This window comes from Bufo gargarizans, chromosome 3 (genome assembly GCF_014858855.1).
Source record: "Bufo gargarizans isolate SCDJY-AF-19 chromosome 3, ASM1485885v1, whole genome shotgun sequence".
Taxonomy (NCBI): Eukaryota; Metazoa; Chordata; class Amphibia; order Anura; family Bufonidae; genus Bufo; species Bufo gargarizans.
Genome location: NC_058082.1, coordinates 276,601,019 through 276,620,936, shown reverse-complemented (window position 1 = coordinate 276,620,936; position 19,918 = coordinate 276,601,019). Strand labels below are relative to the sequence as shown.

The following is a 19,918-nucleotide window of genomic DNA, read 5'->3' as shown; positions in this document are numbered from 1 at the left end:
AATAAGAAAAAGCTACTTAAAATAACGTACGAAATTAGGTATGTATAAAGTTATTGGTTTAGAGAGGGGTTAATGAAGGCACCTCCAAGGTGCTTCCATTAACCTCTTCAAACCAATAACTTTATACATGCCTAATGCCAAGGTGCTTCCATTAACCCCTCCAAACCAATAACTTTATACATGCCCATTGGGTTTGGAGGGGTTAATGGAAGCACCTTGGCATTAGGCATGTATAAAGTTATTGGTTTGAAGAGGTTAATGGAAGCACCTTGGAGGTGCCTTCATTAACCCCTCTCTAAACCAATAACTTTATACATACCAAGGTGGTGCCTGCAGCCTCCATTAACCACTCTCTCTCCATCTGCCTGCCCCCAGCCTCTGATCTGCCTCCCCCCCAGCCTCTGATCTGCCTCCCCCCAGCCTCTGATCTGCCTCCCCCTCCCCCAGCCTCTGATCTGCCTCCCCCCTCTGGTAACGCAACCCCCTCCCTCCCTCCCCAGTATTAATCATTGGTGGCAGTTTGCAGTTCCGATCGGAGCCCCAGGCAGCCAGGAGTCATGCTACTGAAGTCCTGGCTGTCATGGTATGTTAGTGAGCAGAGAGCAGCGCATTATACTCACGTGCGCTGTGGCCGCCGGTCGCTCCTTCTCATAGGTCTGTGCGGCGCATTGCTAATGCTGTAAGCATTAGCAATCCGCCGCACAGACAGAAGGAGCGACCGGCGGCCACAGCGCACATGAGTATAATGCGCTGCTCTCTGCTCACTAACATACCATGACAGCCAGGACTTCAGTAGCGTCCTGGCTGCCATGGTAACCGATCGGAGCCCCAGCAATACACTGCTGGGGCTCCGATCGGAACTGCAAACTGCCACCAATGATGGGGGGGACGACGACCATGTGGGATATGGCCGGCAGATTCATTGGTAGTGCAGTGGCCACAGTCCCTCTCCTCCTCCTCCTACTCTGTCCTCATTGGTGTTCAGCGGCAGCCGCGCACAGTGGGGAGGGAGGGCCTCCCTCCTCTGTGCCGGCCGGCTCAGTCCTGCCTCTCTGGCCTCCGGAGGACACGGAAGCGGTGAGTGAGACGCTTAATTTCACTCCCGCTCCGTGATCACGTGATTTAAACGATTCCTCGATGCAGGGAAACTGCATCGATGAATTTTTTGACTCGATTTAATCGAGTTATTCGAATAATCGTTTCAGCCCTAGTGCAGAGTGTGCCTTTTTTGAGAGGATTCAGAAGCGGGTGAATAGGGCCATGGCGAAATTTCTTCCGCTGTTGGGCGGTTGTAGTTATAGGCATGTGGATTTAGAAGGTTTTGAGGCCGGATTGTACAGGGGAGATGATGTGCATTTGTCTGAGGTGGGGCTTGACATTTTTAATGTCGGTTTGCAGAATGCGGTGGAGAAATGGCTGCAGTGCTTGTGGGGGGCCTTGCCTTGTTGAGGCTTGGCTTGTGGGGCTGTGTCACTTAGCTGAGGGGACTTCGGTGTTTAGTTACAATTTTGATTGATTAATTTAATAATCAATAATTGTGGTCCAGTTAATTACTGGAAAATGTATTTAAGGTTACCATTAATAAAGCATTGCGGGCATTTTATTCCACAAAGGTTGTCTGTCTTTATTTATTAACTTATTGTTAAAGGGAGAAATGTTATGCATTGAATGGTGCCATTTGCATCCATGGAAGGATCAAAGGAACGAAGGTTAAGTAGATGTCTGAAAAAGGGAAGACCAAGTTACAGCCCTGCAGATGTTCAAACGCATAAGCGCTTTAAGGCTAAGCAGTAGCAACAGAATGAGTAGACTGGGCTTTTAATTCTGCAGGAGGAGAACGCCCCGAAGATAAATACACTAGTTATATACCCAATCTAACCCATATAGCCAAGGAGCTCAGTTGCAGGCAGGGTGGATAAAAATCAATGATTAAAAAAAATAAAAATAAAAAAAATATCGGATTTTTTTATTTAAATCAGATTTTTTTTTATATAAAATGCTCTTTGAGGAAAATATATTACCATCCAAAGGTTATTTCATTATGAAATAAAGATTACTTTTTTAATTATGTAGAATAAGGCTGTATATGTTAAATTTTTTGTTAAATTCCATTAATCCATTCACAATGCCATGCTCTTCCAGAGGTTTTTGTAAGATTACTGGGTAGTTTCTCTGCCTACAAGATATTATCACAGATGCTTGGTTTAATTTTGGAGTTCTCAAAACTGAATTTATAACATGAAAAGAGTTGAGAAAAAGATCTTAATCCTAACTTCTACAAACCTATAAATACAGAATCAACCCCTTCAGTGCAAAGTTTAAAGTTCAGTGAATAGAAAAACAATATTTTTCTGATTGTTTGGAGTGGAATAGATCTGCACAAGAAGAAAGTGAAACTAAGTGTAAGGAGGAAAAGGCAAGCAGACAAGGAGTACTACAAAATGAAAGTGAAACTTTCTGAGCACAGTACTGCACAGCCACAGACAGACAAGTCTTTGGATCTTTTTGTGTGTATAACCTGAGGTTTATCACATTCTTTCCTTGGAGGAAAAAAACTATAATGGCAGCAGGCCGTAAAAGAGACTCGGTTTGGCAATATTTTAATGAAGTTCCTTTACCTATCGGTAAGGCAGGCATGCGTGCAAAATGCAAACACTGCAACAAACATGGATGTTTAAGCAAATAACATGCTGTAATGTTATTGTTTCAGTTGAATAAATCCTATTTAAATTGTTATTATTAAGGTAATGATTATTTTTCTCCTTCCTAAGTACAACAGAAAAATTGTCCAAATATGAATCTTTATGTAAAAACCTATGATTTAAATCAAGCCTTACTGACTAGTAATTTAAATCGTGATTTAAATCAAATCCACCCTGGTTGCAGGCCTGCTTTTATTAGGACCCTGGAAACAAAAAGAGCTGAAGTTTTCTCCATTTGGCAAGATACTGTAATAAACATTGCCTAACATCTAAGGAATTAAATCTTTCTTCACCTTCTGTCTTAGGGCTCTTTCACACCTGCGTTATTGTCTTCCGGCATAGAGTTCCGTCGTCGGGGCTCTATGCCGGAAGAATCCTGATCAGGATTATCCTAATGCATTCTGAATGGAGTGAAATCCGTTCAGGATGCATCAGGATGTCTTCAGTTCCGGAACGGAACGTTTTTGGGCCGGAGAAAATAGCGCAGCATGCTGCGCTTTTTGCTCCGGCCAAAAAAACTGAAGATTTGCCGCAAGGCCGGATCCGGAATGAATGCCCATTGAAAGGCATTGATCCGGATCCGGCCTTAAGCTAAATGTCATTTCGGCGCATTGCCGGATCCGACGTTTAGCTTTTTTAGAGTGGTTACCATGGCGGCTGGGACGCTAAAGTCCTGGCAGCCATGGTAAAGTGTAGCGGGGAGCGGGGGAGCAGCATACTTACGATCCGTGCGGCTCCCGGGGCGCTCCAGAGTGACGTCAGGGCGCCCCAGGCGCATGGATGACGTGATCGCATGGCACGTCATCCATGCGCCTGGGGCGCTCTGACGTCACTCTGGAGCGCCCCGGGAGCCGCACGGATGGTAAGTATACCGCTCCCCCGCTCCTACTATGGCAACCAGGACTTTAAAGGGTTTCTACCACTTAGGTGTCACATATTTAGCTGTCAGACACTAGCGATCCGCTAGTGTCTGTTCTGGCCAACCATCCTAATATAATTGCTTTTGGGGCGGTGGTTTGGCTAAAAAAACTACTTTTATTAATATGCTAATGAGCCTCTAGGTGCTATGGGGGCGTCATTAGCACCTAGAGGCTCCGTCTACCTTCAGAAACTGCCGCCGCCCAGCGCGTCCCTCCAGCCCGCCCATCTCTTCCTGAATGAGATCCTCCTTGTGAGCGCCTGTATTCTGCGCATGCGCAGTGAATGTCTGACAGCTTCCCTGCTCAGACATCTCCACTGCGCCTGTTCCTCGGAGCACTATGGCGTCATCGCGCAGGCGCAGTGGAGATGTCTGAGCAAGGAAGCGGTCAGACATTCACTGCGCATGCGCAGAATACATACGATCGCATTCAGGAGGAGATGGGCGGGCTGGAGGGACGCGCTCGGCGGCGGCAGTTTCTGAAGGTAGACGGAGCCTCTAGGTGCTAATGACGCCCCCATAGCACCTAGAGGCTCATTAGCATATTAATAAAAGTAGTTTTTTTAGCCAAACCACCGCCCCAAAAGCAATTATATTAGGATGGTTGGCCAGAGCAGACACTAGCGGATCGCTAGTGTCTGACAGCTAAATATGTGACACCTAAGTGGTAGAAACCCTTTAATAGCGTCCTGGGTGCCATAGTAACACTGAAAGCATTTTGAAGACGGATCCGTCTTCAAATGCTTTCAGTACACTTGCGTTTTTCCGGATCCGGCGTGTAATTCCGGCAAGTGGAGTACACGCCGGATCCGGACAACGCAAGTGTGAAAGAGGCCTTAGGCCTCTTTCACACTGGCGTTGTGGGAAAATGTGCGGGTGCGTTGCGGGAACACGCGTGATTTTTCTGCACGAGTGCAAAACATTGTAATGCGTTTTGCACTCGCGTGAGAAAAATCGCGCATGTTTGGTACCCAAACCCGAACTTCTTCAGAGAAGTTCGGGCTTGGGATCGGTGTTCTGTAGATTGTAATATTTTCCCTTATAACACGGTTATAAGGGAAAATAATAGCATTCTGAATACAGAATGCATAGTAAAATAGCGCTGGAGGGGTAATAATTTAACTCCCCCTTATCCAATTGATCGCGCAGCCCGGCATCTCCTTCTGTCTTCATCTTAGCTGTGTGGGAACAGGACCTGTGGTGACGTCACTCCGGTCATCACATGATCTTTTACCATGGTGATGGATCATGTGATGACCGGAGTGACGTCACCACAGGTCCTGTTACTGCACGCAGCTAAGATGAAGACAGAAGGAGATGCGGCCTGCGCGAGCAAGTGGATTAAGGAGAGTTAAATTATTTGTATTTATTTTTTTAACCCCTCCAGCGCTATTTTACTATGCATTCTGTATTCAGAATGCTATTATTTTCCCTTATAACCATGTTATAAGGGAAAATAATAATGATAGGGTCTCCATCCCAATCGTCTACTAGCAACCGTGCGTGAAAATCGCACCGCATCCGCAGTTGCTTGCAATTTTCACGCAACGCCATTCATTTCTATGGGGCCTGCGTTACGTGAAATATAGAGCATGCTGCGATTTTCACGCAACGCACAAGTGATGCGTGAAAATCACCGCTCATGTGAACAGCCCCATAGAAATGAATGGGTCGGGATTCAGTGCGGCTGCAATGCGTTCAACTCACGCATCGCATCCGCGCGGAATACTCGCCCGTGTGAAAGGGGCCTTAAGGTCCGCACAAAAGGAAATTAAAACAATCTCCTATAAACCTATAAAAATTTGAGCTTACCTTAGGAAGGAAGGCAGTGTCCTCTTCTCCACTGTACCAGTCTGTTAATGGTTTCTTGCTTGGGCTACTTTCCCACTCACGTTTTGTGCGGATCCGTCATGAACTGATCCGTTTGTATTATCTGTAACATAGACAAGACGGATCCGTCTTGAACACCATTAAAAGTCAATAGGGGACGGATCCGTTTTCTATTGTGCCAGATTGTGTCAGTGAAAATGGATCCGTCCCCACTGACTTACATTGGTTGCCAGGACGGATCCGTTTGGCTCAGTTTTGGTGTCCGTCTCCAAAGCGGAATGGAGACTTAACTGAAGCAAACTGATGCACCTTGGGTTCGCGAGATCTTGGGGAGATACTGATCATTATTAAAAGCAGACCCGGATTTGGAGAAAGCTCTCCCAGACTACCCAGCAATAACGTTTAGAAGGGGACGCATCATAGGAGATGCATTGGTACATAGCCACTTTGAAACCCCAGTCAAAAGTACATGGCTGTCCAACCGGAAACCAGGGACTTTTAGGTGTGGAAAATGTAAGGCATGCCCCTTTGTGGCGGTAGGGGACACCTTCACCGATAGTACCCAGGGACACATCTATAAAACTTGTGCATTTGCAAACTAATACGGTGGGGGTTGTGTACCTAGCCCAATGTGATTGTGAACCTGCAGGATGTTCAAGAAGAGAATCCTTGAACATGTGGGAGATATCCACAATAAGTGTGACAAACCACTTTCTAGACATGTTTTACTACATCATGGAGGCAATATACGATCACTACGGTTCTCCATGATTGAGACAATAAAGCAGTCTATTAGAGGTGGAGACGTTGATAGGATTCTAAGGCAGAAAGAGTCTAAATGGATTTACATTTTAAATACCGTTATACCTGCTGATCTTAATGAAAGTATTGATTATATGTGTTTTTTGTGAACGGCCAACCAACGAATTATACAATGGGCATCTATCTTCTTACCTTTTAGGTACATAACATCTAATGGGAATATGTAGCCAATTCCTTCAGTACCATGGACTTGTTTGCCCTTTGGTCTTGTAACCTCTCTAATGGTTTTAACTCTGTATGTAAAACAGAGGTTTATATTTTTATTCAGGTTTGATTCCATCCTATTATGCATAATATAATTTGTATTTTTTTCAAATAATTTTTCTATTCATCTATTAAACTCATTAGTCATGTAAAACCCCCGTAGGTTGCCCGCTCTTTTGATCCGTTTCTGATGGTGTACAGAGGACCTTACAGAATAATCATGTGATACATCACATGATCGCTCCCAATTTGGTCATGTGATTTATTTGCTACGGCTGGATTTGTCTCCTGTTTAAACGATCACGTGACACATCACATGACTTTGTCATGTGGTATCGCGCTATGCAGCCGCCAGCTGGTTTTGTGATGCAATATGCGTTTGGGCGCCATATCTCTCAGCCACTTTATCATGGACACCATGCTGCAGCGGGCCCTTCATGACATCTAGTCAGCGCTACATCTGGAAACTGTGCTGCTTGGGGGATCAGGACTTAAACTATGGGACGCGCAAGTATCACTGGGCTGTCTATCTTGACAGCAGAATTTCGATTTTTTAACTTGTGTTTGCTTTATAAGAGGGGGCCAGATCTATTTGCCATGATAACTAGTGATTTACCTATCGTGATCTACTACTTTATCTGTGCTGATTGCATAATAGGGGGCCAGATGACCTACTGGCCACTATAACTGGTGATTGACCTCTTGTAGTATTGGTGGTTCTTGGTAGCAGCATTCTGTCGGATCACTATATCTATGTGACCACTGCTGAAAGGCAGCACTACTGAGTGATTTTTCATGGTCCCCTGATGAGTCCTTAAACTATACAGGGCGAAACGCATTGGGACTATTTGACTAGAATATTGGGACACTTAATTAGACTAATTTGCAATGTGTTGGTACATTTTGCTTTATTGTGAGTGGAAACAGTATCTGACATTTTACTAGTGAATATTCCTTGTATCTAGAAGTAAAAAAAAATTTTTTGTTTTTGGCATTTATGTTGTCATTAAACAAATGTGCTTTAGGCCATACCACTACGGTGGGCCGCCTCGTTTCTAGGGTCATTCAGGAGGTTTCTGAATACGGGATCGCCCCTGTTGGGGCGGCCATTCTGTTTGTAGGAAGGGCCGACAACAGAGGGACAGAATTAGGGATAGTCTCCATTTAGGTACCAATATCTATACTTATATGAGTGCCCTAATCTTCACTATTTAATTATTATTTTGTATATGTACATTACCCTCTTTATGTTGATGGGGGGGGGGGGTTACATTTTAATGCATATTTATTAAAGGCTACGTTTTAATTTGGTGGTAGTCTGTGAATTGCTCTGGTATATATACTGCCTGTAGTAACTGTACCCCCTGACGGGTTATAGTCTTAGCTGTGATTATTTTGATGAGTTCTACACAAAGTATTTTTTAAGCTACTTTCACACTAGCGTTTTTGCTGGATCCATCTTGGATTGACAATAAATGGGGACAAAACGGAAGTGTTTTCCCCCGCTATTGAGACCCTATGATGGATCTCAATAACGGAAAGTGCAAGTGTGAAAGTAGCCTTAGACCACATACCTAAGGGTGTCTGACTGATCCATGGTAACTAGTGTTAAGCGAACTTGTGTTTCAAGTTCGGCATACAAGGTTCAGGTTATCTAAGAATTCTGTTGTCACGGACCATAAGTCAGGGCTTGACAAATTTCCTTGGAATCTAGGAGCCCCCCCCAATAATGCTGTATACCATGTTACATATGCAGTGTACATGTGCTGTATGGTATGGTTAATGCATTATACAGGACCATGATATATGTACAGTATATAGGACTATGACATTCAGTGTACGTGCTGTATACTATGTTACATACGCAGTATACAGGACCATGATATATGTACAGTATATAGGACTATGGCATACAGTGTACATGTGCTGACACCTCAGGCTCCTGCCTCACTTGGATGAGAGTAGTAGTAATTTGCACTGGAGGCGTGTAGTTACCTGCAGGTGAACCTGAGAGCCACGAGGAGGGCGCAGGTCAGCGCTATGGCCCAGCACAGCAGGTCAGGCCTCCGGCTCATCAGACACAGCAGCCGCTTAAGTGCTGCCAGGCCAGACTCTGCATTCCGCTTATAGACCAGATGGGCGGCCCGAGCCCGCTGGGGGCAGGACGGAGCTTCTCCTCATCACACCCTGGGGCCGACACCAGCGCGAACCGAGCGCCGCCATGTCTGTCACAGTGGACTTCCGCGGCGTACGCTCAGCCATGGGCGGGGAATGTGTCCAAAGAGCAGCCGGGTATAGGGAACCTAAGGCACCGTCACACAGCTCTCCGCTCATCTCCACTCCTGTGCTGCCTCCGGACAGAACGGCGCTCCACACCCATCGCCCAGGCACCTTTGAAAACTAGCTGACAAATACCCAAGCGCCAGGACTAAATTCCTGGTCGCCATGGCGACCTGGCGCCTGGGATTTGTCGAGCCCTGCCATAAGTTATGTTCCGTGGTAGCGGAATCCATAACAGAATTCTTATATAACCCAAACCTTGTACGCCAAACTTGAAACCACAAGTTTGCTCATCCCTATTGGTAACCCCCACAAGAGACAATTTTTAATAAATTTTAGCAATAGCCACATCTATTTTAGGAGCTTATCCCGGGTATCACAAATCTCCTCCTCAAAGGAATATTTCATTTTCATTCCTCTTTTAATAATAATAAAAAAAAATCTTTTTATCTGGTTTCTTCCATTTATTTAGAATGAGGGAAAGCAATTTTGATGGACTGTGAAACATCTATTATGACGTTCTTCCAGCCATTCAAATATTAAAAAGGCGTTGTGCAGGGGTTTTATATTGATGACCGATCCTCATGATAGGTTATCAATATCCGATCGCCAGGGGTCAGACCCAGAACCCTCACTAATAAGCTGTAAGAAGAGGAGGTGGCACTCCATGAGAGCGTCGTCTGGGAAGTGCAGTGTAATTACAAGTTCACTTGAATGGAGCAAGTACTTGTAACTACGCTACTCTTCCGCTACAGGGGAGACAACGCGTAATGTAATGAAGAAGAAGAAGCAGCACTTGCCTCTTCAAACAGCTGATCGGTGAGGATGGTGGGTGTTGGACCCCCACGATCAGATATTGATGACTTATCCTGGGAATAGGTTATAAATACAAAACCTCTGCACAACCCCTGTAAGTCCTAAACCCCCCTACTTCTTCGGTATTCACAGCAGATCTTATTTTCAGAAGCTTATCTGTATCATCCTGGAGTCTGGACTGTGGCTTCTCTTACCCTAACTGACAGCATCAGTGATTTATGGTGCACTCAGTTCCTATCTGATTGCGGTCTATTTTACTGTACTGTTCTGTATTGAGCAATCTATCTATGTGAACTTTACTCAGGTGACTCACGCAGCTATATATCCACAGGAGTGGAAAAGAGGCATGCAGACACATGAAAAGAAGCCTCATGTATAGGGAGAGCCCAACTCCAAAGTTTAAAATTCCAAACGATTTATTAAAAGTTATGTGTTTCAAGATGGCCTGGTTCTTACCCAATGTGGTTTTTAATATGAAGTTTTAATAGAGAGTTTGTCATTTTAAACAGCGGTCCTGGACCTTCCATACTTGCCTCTTCCTTGGATGTTACCTACAGTTTTATATCCCTCAGGTGGCCCATGAACCTCCTCTATCTGCCCTACCATAGATTTATATCAGGACATTGGCAAATAGGTGAGCTGTAGCGACTCATCTTTTTTTCTATTATCCACACACATAACCTAGTACTACACCATAATTAGGCTTGTAAACTAGCATAATGGGAAAAATGTACTATTCAAAATGTGCCACTACATAACTTACATAGGGGCTTCAGTGCATCGAAGTGTGAGCACACCCGCCTGGTGCTCTTCCGTTTTCCAGAGCTGACCACGTTCTCGAACCTGCCATTTGTATGAGGAATTGAATCGAACACAGCAATCGATTTTGACAAGACAGTATCATTTTAATCAACAGGTTCAACCCTACACCGCAGTAGGAATGCTGTAACAGGGTTGATGCTGCTGACAGGTGCTCTTTAAATGGGAGTCGTCTACAGTACCCACAACCACTGGAGTGCTGCAGACACTTCGTTCTGCTAATGCAGAGGGTCCCAGGGGGTCAAACTCCTAACCATCAGTTTGTCCTAAGGATAGAATATAAATATGTAAAGGCGTTGCCATATCTGGTAAAGATATGCCACCAAAGTCAGAGAGATGCAGGTCCCATCTCTGGGACCCGAGCCGATGTCCAGAACAACAGGACCCCTGAAGTGAGTGGAGAAGAGGTGTGTATGCATGGTTGCCGTCTACATTTCTATGGGACTGATGAAAATAACCGTGCATGCTCGCTCAGCTATTTTCAGAACTCCAATAGAAATAAATGGAAAGCAGAGCACACGTGTGTTGCCGTATCCACTTTCGGGGGAAGTTTTAGAGATTTGACTTTGAGAAAACCTTTTTCAGTCCCGGAAAACCCCTTTAAAAGTCAGATCTTATAAGTTGAGCAGCTGTTGGATTTTCATAAGCCAATGTTTTAGGATGTCACCACTCATAGGCCAGTTTCGTACGAGAGATAGTTCACACATACTATGATTCGTGCTGTGAACATGCTCATGTGAAAATGGCCTTACCCAACAGCAGATGTTGGGGATGATGAATTATAAGGCTGAGTTCACACGGGCAAAATTTCCGCGCGGGTGCAATGCGTGAGGTGAACGCATTGCACCCGCACTGAATCCGGACCTATTCACTTCTATGGGGCTGTGCACATGAGCGGTGATTTTCACGCATCACTTATGCGTTGCGTGAAAATCGCAGCATGCTCTATATTGTGCGTTTATCACGCAACGCAGGCCCCGCTGAGTGAAAATCGCAAGCATCCGCAATCAAGTGCAGATGCGGTGCAATTTTCACGCATGGTTGCTAAGATGACAGTCTATTCACTGTATTATTTTCCCTTATAACATGGTTATAAGGGAAAATAATAGCATTCTGAATACAGAATGCTTAGTAGGTGGTCAATTGAGGGTTCAAAAATAAAAAATAATTAACTCGCCTTCTCCTCTTGATCGCGTAGCTGCCGGTTTCTTCTTACTTCTTTATTCATGAGCTGCCGGCTAAAGCACCTGTGGTGACATCACATCACATGGTCCATCACCGTGGTGATGGACCATGTGATCTGACGTCAATACAGGTCCTTTAGCCGGCAGCTCATGATTAAAGAAGTAAGAACAGACCGGCAGCTACGCAATCAAGAGGAGAAGGTGAGTTAATTATTTTTAATTTTTTAACCCTCAATTGACCACCTACTAAGCATTCTGTATTAAAGAATGCTAATATTTTCCCTTATAACCATGTTATAAGGGAAAATAATAACATCTACACAACACCGAACCCAAACCTGCACTTCAGTGAAGAAGTTCGGGTCTGGGTACCACAGTCAAATTTTTATCACACGCGTGCAAAACGCATTGCACCAGCGCGATAAAAACTGAACAACGGAACGCAATCGCAGTCAAAACTGACTGCAATTGGGTACCTACTCGCGCGGGTTTGCCGCAACGCATCCGGACACGCTCATGTGAACTCAGCCTAACACTTCCTATCCTTTGGTCCCCAAGGGAGATAAACCACCACCCAATATGTCTGCCTCTGGCTTACTCCCCTCTCCCTATAGTTATATAACTATCCTAGTTACAGGAGCAGAACAACCAAGATAATGGGAGCTCTGGGTCACTCACAAACATGAGGGATACGAACAGGCCCAACTGACTATAAAGAAGTCTGTCAGGGTCAGCATTCCACCAGACAACATAGTGCGGCAGGCTGCGTCATCTTGTCATGCCATTTTTTACGGATTTAGAGAAGGATTCTCCTAATGAAGCCAGTGTGGTGAATGCGGCTGATCACTCAACAGCTCATTTGTTGGATGACCGCACCTTTTATATGGCAAATACTATACCAGTCACTTGCCTATTATATAGTACAGAATTAAAGGGGTTTTCTGAAATTTTAATATTGATGACCTATCTTCAGGATAAGTCATCAGTATCTGATCGGTGGGGATCCGACACCCAGGACCCCTGCCGATCAGCTGTTTGAGAAGGCAGTAGCGTTCACAATAGCGCCGCGGCCTTCTTGAAGCTTTTCCCAGGCCAAGTGAATAGACATTCATCGATCATATGGCCTAGGCGCAGCTCAGTCTCATTGAAGTAAACGGGGCTGACCTGCAATACCAAGCACAGCCGCTATACTATGTACTGTGCTGTGCTTGGTAAACTGCAAGAAGGTTGCGCCACTCACAACGCTGATACCTTCTCTAGTCGGACCTCCACCGATCAGATACTGATGACCTACCCTGGTCATCAAAATTAAAGTCTTTTAACCCCTTAAGGACGCAGGGCGTACCGGTAGGCCCTATTTCCCGAGTCCTTAAGGACTTTAAATGCAGATTCCGGCGCCCCAGGGGTTAATTTGAACAGGATGCCGGCTGAAATCATTCAGCCGGCATCCTGTCACAACGACAGGGGGGGGGGGGGGGTCATGTGACCCCCCGTGTCGGCGATCGCAGCAAACCGCAGGTCAATTCAGACCTGCGGTTTGCTGCGCTTTTTGCTGTTTCTGATCCCCGCGGTCCCTTTTGAGTGCCTAAATTAGAGATTTTTCACCCTCCCCTGCACCCCTGCATGATTTTATGCAGGCGGGTGGTGCGGGGGGGGGGGGGAGGTGTGTCGCAGGCGGTGGGGGCGTTGCGGGAGGCGGGCGGTGCGGCAGGCGAGATCGCGATCCCCCGCCCGCCTCCCCTTGAAAATTCGTTGGCTTCTAGTGGGTTATACCAGGGTGCCAGCACATTGCTGACACCCTGGTATAAACGGCTGACATCTGCGCAGATGTCAGCCGTTTAACCCTTTCCATACCGCGGTCCATACGGACCGCTGTATGGAAAAGGTTAACTGTCATCGGTCAGGGAGCTCCCTCCCTCTCCATCGGGGGGCTGCTGTGCCTTTGCAGCCCCCCGATTGAGAGGTAGAGAGCCCCCCCGACAGCCCCCCTCAGCCCTGTGCTTACCCTTCCCCGTCTGCGAAGTTGTGGCAGACGGGGAAGGTTCCCATGGCAACAGGACGCCTGCTCAGGCGTCCTGCTGTCCATGGTGCTGAACAGATCTATGCTAAAAGCATAGATCTGTTCAGTGTAAGTAAAATACAGTACAGAACCCTATATAGGGTTTTGTACTGTATTATACAGACATCAGACCCACTGGATCTTCAAGAACCAAGTGGGTCTGGGTAAAAAAAAAAAAAAAATGTAAAAAAAAGTGAAAAAAGTTAAGATAAAAAAAAAAACATTTATCACTGAATAAAAATTAAAAAAATAAAATACAATACACTACACATATTAGGTATCGCCGCGTCCGTAACGACCTGATCTATAAAACGGTCATATTACTTTCCCCGCACGGTGAACGCCATAAAAATAAAAACTATGAGAAAATTGAAATTTTGCCCACCTTACTTCCCAAAAAAGGTAATAAAAGTGATCAAAAAAGTCACATGTACGCCAAAATAGTACCAATCAAACCGTCATCTCATCCAGCAAAAAATTAGACCCTACCCAAGATAATCGCCCAAAAACGGAAAAAACTATGGCTCTTAGACTATGGAAACACTAAAACATGATTTTTTTTGTTTCAAAAATGAAATCATTGTGTAAAACTTACATAAATAAATATAAAGTATACATATTAGGTATCGCCGCGTCCGTATCGACCGGCTCTATAAAAATATCACATGACCTAACCCCTCAGGTGACCATCGTAAAAAATAAAAAATAAAAACGGTGTAAAAAAAGCCATTTTTTGTCATCTTACGTCACAAAAAGTGTAATAGCAAGCGATTAAAAAGTCATATGCACCCCAAAATAGTGCCAATCAAACCGTCATCTTATCCCGCAAAAAATGAGACCCTACTCAAGATAATCGCCCAAAAACTGAAAAAACTATGGCTCTTAGACTATGGAGACACTAAAACATTTTTTGGGTTTTAAAAATGAAGTTATTGTATAAAACTTACATAAATAAAAAAAATTGTATACATATTAGGTATCGCCGCGTCCGTGACAACCTGCTCTATAAAATTACCACATGATCTAACCTGTCAGATGAATGTTGTAAATAACAACAAAAAAAAACGTGCCAAAAAAGCTATTTCTTGTTACCTTGCCGCACAAAAAGTGTAATATAGAGCAACCAAAAATCATATGTACCCTAAACTAGTACCAACAAAGCTGCCACCCTATTCCGTACTTTCTAAAATGGGGTCACTTTTTTGGAGTTTCTACTCTAGGGGTGCAACAGGGGGGCTTCAAATGGGACATGGTGTAAAAAAAAAACAGTCCAGCAAAATCTGCCTTCCAAAAACCGTATGGCATTCCTTTCCTTCTGCGCCCTGCCGTGTGCCTGAACAGCAGTTTACGACCACATATGGGGTGTTTCTGTAAACTACAGAATCAGGGCCATAAATAATGAGTTTTGTTTGGCTGTTAACCCTTGCTTTGTAACTGGAAAAAAAATATTAAAATGGAAAATCTGCCAAAAAAGTGAAATTTTGAAATTGTATCTCTATTTTCCATTAAATCTTATGCAACACCTAAAGGGTTAACAAAGTTTGTAAAATCAGTTTTGAATACCTTGAGGGGTGTAGTTTCTTAGATGGGGTCACTTATGGAGTTTCTACTCTAGGGGTGCATCAGGGGGCTTCAAATGGGACATGGTGTCAAAAAAACAGTCCAGCAAAATCTGGCTTCCAAAAACCATACGGCGCACCTTTCACTCTACGCCCCGCTGTGTGGCCGTACAGTAGTTTACGGCCACATATGGGGTGTTTCTGTAAACGGCAGAGTCAGGGCAATAAAGATACAGTCTTGTTTGGCTGTTAACCCTTGCTTTGTTAGTGGAAAAAATGGGTTAAAATGGAAAATTAGGCAAAAAAATGAAATTCTCAAATTTCATCCCCATTTGCCAATAACTCTTGTGCAACACCTAAAGGGTTAACGAAGTTTGTAAAATCAGTTTTGAATACCTTGAGGGGTGTAGTTTATAGAATTGGGTCATTTTTTGGCGGTTTCTATTATGTAAGCCTCGCAAAGTGACTTCAGACCTGAACTGGTCCCTAAAAATTGGGTTTTTGTAAATTTCTGAAAAATTTCAAGATTTGCTTCTAAACTTCTAAGCCTTGTAACATCCCCAAAAAATAAAATATCATTCCCAAAATAATTCAAACATGAAGTAGACATATGGGGAATGTTAAGTCATCACAATTTTGGGGGGTATTACTATGTATTACAGAAGTAGACAAACTGAAACTTTGAAATTTGCAAATTTTTCAAAATTTTTGGTAAATTAGGTATTTTATTATGCAAAAAAATAAAAAATTTTGACTTAATTTTACCAGTGTCATGAAGTACAATATGTGACGAAAAAACAATCTCAGAATGGCCTGGATAAGTCAAAGTGTTTTAAAGTTATCAGCACTTAAAGTGACACTGGTCAGATTTGCAAAAAATTGCCAAGTCCTTAAGGTGAAATAGGGCTAAGTCCTTAAGGGGTTAACAGGGTTTTCCAGATATCTAAAGGGGTTGTCTTATTTTAGACAATGGGGGCATTGTCTTATAGTTGTAGGTCCAACCGCTGGGACACGCACCTATATCGAGAAAGGAGCCCCGCAAGGTGGTGGCTGGAGGACTCCGGTCTGGCCACCACCAAGCTGGCTCCCCATAGAAGTGAATGGAAGCGCACCGCGCATGACCAGCCACTGCTTAAATTCACTTGTATAGGCTCGACGGAAATAGATGAATATTTTCAGCGGCCCCTCAGAAAATGAATGGAGGGCGGCTGCGCATGCGCAGTGCGCCTTCCTTCACTTTCGGGGCTACGTTCTCGATATAGGTGCGGGTCCCAGTGGTGGGACCCGCACCTATAAGACATTGTCTGTCATGAGACAACCCCTTTAGGCTACATTAACATGACTATTTGTTTTGCAGTCGACAAACTGCGGATCCGCAAAACACGGATACCGGCCCGTGTGCGTTCCACACATGGCCACCACTCTCATAGGAAAAGGCCTATTCTTGTCTGCAATTGCAGACAAGAATAGGACATGCTCTAGATTTTTTGCGGGGCTACGGAACAGACATACAGATGTGGACAGCACGCGGTGTGCTGTCCGCATATTTTGCGGCCCCATTGAAATAAATGGGTCGGCACCCATTCAGCAAAAATGTGGAACGGGTGCATAACAAAACATACGTCCGTCTTAATGAGCCCTTAAAGAGGACCTTTCACCGATTATTAAACTGTGAACTAAGTATACAGACATGTAGAGCGGCGCCCGGGGATCTCACTGCACTTACTATTATCCCTGGGCACCACTCCGTTCTCCTGCTATGCCCTCCGTTATCTCCGGTCACTAAGTTATAGTTGGCGGAGTCTGCCCTTGTTCTGCTCTAGCGCAACCTCCCAACCTCAAATAACCTCCCAGGCTGTGAGCTCTGCGCTGCGATTGGCCAGCGCTAGAGCAGAACAAGGGCAGACTCCGCCTACCATAACTTAGGGACTGAAATCTCTGCCTACCATAACTTAGTGACCGAAGATACCGGAGGGCATAGCGGGAGAACGGAGCGGCGCCTAGGGATAATAGTAAGTGGAGTGAGATCCCCGGGCGCCGCTCTACATGTCTGTATTCTTAATTCACAGTGTCATAAATCGGTGAAAGGTCCTCTTTAAGGACTTATTTTGCTGACTGCAAACCGTGGATCTGCAGACCACAGACACCGCCTGTTTGCGTCAAATCTCTTTTTATTAGGTTTTCATAAGACAGTAAAACAAGAACATATATAGCAAAATGTCAGTAAAGCAGGGTCGGTTATAAAGGAGATACATGGTAAGGGTCCATAAAGCCCTGCAAAAGTATAAGTTGTAACATAAGCAGTAGGAGCAGCCTAAAGAGAAACCTGCAACTATGTAAATCTCGCTAAAGAATGTGAACGGTTCAAGGCCGTAGGGGAGGATATCAAGCCTAACATGAGGACAACAGAATCAGGAAGGAGTGTAGCCCAACTTGTCTTCCTCTTGGTCAAATAAGGGAGAATCTCTGAGCCATTTGCAAACTGGGTCCGAGGAGACCAGGTAAGCCTATATTTAGGGATTCTGAAATGCGCCAATGACACAACTCCTCCATTTTAGCTACCTTTTGCAGCCAATGAGAGATAGGGGGAGCTGTAGTTTGTCTGCAAACTAGCTGCAGCCAAAGGTTCTTGTTTTATTTAGCTTTAGGCTCCATTCAGACGTCCGTAACGTGTTTTGCGGATCCACAAAACACGGACAGCGGACCGCACATTCCCAGCACTAAAAGAATATGCCTATTCTTGTCCATAATTGCGGACAAGAATAGGACATGTTCTATTTTTTGCGATAACGGAATTGTGCTGCCCCATAGAAATGAATGGGTCCGCAACTGCAGACCAGAAAAGGCATTTTCTATGAAAGTGCCGGCGATGTGCGGTCCGCATTGCCGGTGTCCATGTTTTGCAGATCCGCAAAACACATATGGACATGTGAATGGACCCTAAGGTGGACACCGGCTGTTTGCACCCCACATCACTGTGCGAACCCATTGAACTCACACTGGAACTACAGAGCTCCGCCCATTGTTTAGTGGTCAGGGTTGCTCCAATTAAAAGGGGCCCGCCGGGAATAATGTTTTTTTTTTTTAGCAAGTGCCCACAGCCTGCCTCTCTAAGGCTAGGGCTACACTGGTCGCACGACCAGGATCGCTGAGTTGTAGCGATCCCATAGAAATTAATGGAATCGCTGCGTCAGTCACAAAAAAAATCCAACACGGATGGATTTCTTGTGACTTCCATGGCAATCCCATTCATTTCTATGGGATCCCCGCTACCCAGGGAACCCGGCTGCGACAGCTGTCACGTAACCACCTAGTCTAAACATTACAATCAGACTTAGGGCTCAATCAGACGACCGTAGCGAATTGCCGGCAATATCGTAGAAAATGCCTATTCTTGTCCGCAGGTCTTTATAAACTGCCTCCTTTAGTCCCAGAGAACCTCTTTAAAGTGACCAGCACTGCAGTGCCAAGCTCTATCCACACAACAGACCACCAACAACAGTACCGCAAGACCCCCGACTAACCACACACATCATGTTACTGGAGAATTTAACCCCTTATTACTAAATTCTCCTATTTTCTTGTTATCACAGTTCAGTTACTACAGAATTGAATTACCATTTCCTCCCACTGACAGCAAATAAAGTTCTTTACTATTCTTGCTGTGAAAAGTAAAGGAAAGTGCAATTTCACATGCGAATAGAATTTTATACACACACATTATATATATATATATATATATATATATATATATATATATATATATATACTCTCTTTATAGAGCATGTAGTCACGATCAGCGCACACACCCATCATGTACGGTCCATGTAGACTGTAAAGCTTCTCCTTACCACAGGCCCTGCCATCTTACACTGCTCTTTCACTTCATTCCAGTAGCGCATCGACAACAGGCGGTGGAGCCAGGTCTGGCCACGGGGAGACATCGTGCCCGGCTGCACCTCTACACCGCTCTCAGCAGGACCCATCACCATGATGTACAGCCCAGTATGTGTACTAGCTGCCTCAGTCAGTGACAGGAAACACGTGCTCGGCTAGCCCCGCCCCCTCCATGTACATCTCTGGTAGATAGAGGAGAGCGCAGCAGCGTTTTGTGAGGTGAAGGAAAGGCGTGAGGCAGCGCTGAGATTGTAGAGGAATTCCCTGACAGGAATATCGTCTATGTGCTGTAATAAGACACGAAACGTGGAAGAACGCTGCAGAGCTCCTATCGCCTCAGAGAGACTTTGGTGATAAACTAATGTGTTTTTCCCGCCAAAATAACTTGCGTTTGCCAAAAACTTCAGAGGCCACCTTTTTAGCTACCTTATATGTTGGATGACCTCCTCACGTACGAAAAAATGGATACAGTTCATGTTGCTTATGCATTGTTTAGGACTCCTTGACGTCAGTGGGTCTGTTGCTTTACGGTTACCAACAGTCCAGTCTGTTAAAATTGGCGCTTTATTTATTTTTATTTTTTACGGTGCCCGAGAAAAAAAAATTGATGTGTCCCTTTTTTTTTTTTTTTGAGACTTGTGGTACTTGACTAGGTTATTTTGGTGGTAATTATTAGGAATGAGCGAATTAACTTCGGATGCTTCATCCGAAGTTGATTAGCATAAAACGTAGTTTTAATACTCGGAACCGAACGCAAGTTCGATACAAAGTTTTTTTACAGTAGAAATAAATTTCCAAAGTTATTACACGAAGTCTCGCAAGACTTT

The 19,918-nt window shown here is 44.6% G+C and overlaps 1 protein-coding gene across 5 annotated transcripts in view; it reads right to left on the bottom strand.

Annotated features, from left to right (window-relative positions):
- LOC122931852 (multidrug and toxin extrusion protein 2-like) overlaps nucleotides 1-19,213 on the bottom strand; it is a 129,083-nt gene extending 109,870 nt beyond the window's left edge. For 2 of the 5 annotated variants that reach the window (XM_044285903.1, XM_044285907.1), the window contains exon 1: nucleotides 19,046-19,213. In XM_044285903.1, coding sequence (XP_044141838.1) covers nucleotides 19,046-19,186 — 141 coding nt within the window. In that variant the 5' untranslated portion in view covers nucleotides 19,187-19,213. Of the gene's footprint in view, nucleotides 1-5,433; nucleotides 5,529-19,003 lie in introns of those variants that run through there. The other 3 variants (XM_044285906.1, XM_044285904.1, XM_044285905.1) reach the window with 3 other exon arrangements.
- Between the last annotated feature and the right edge of the window lie 705 nt (nucleotides 19,214-19,918).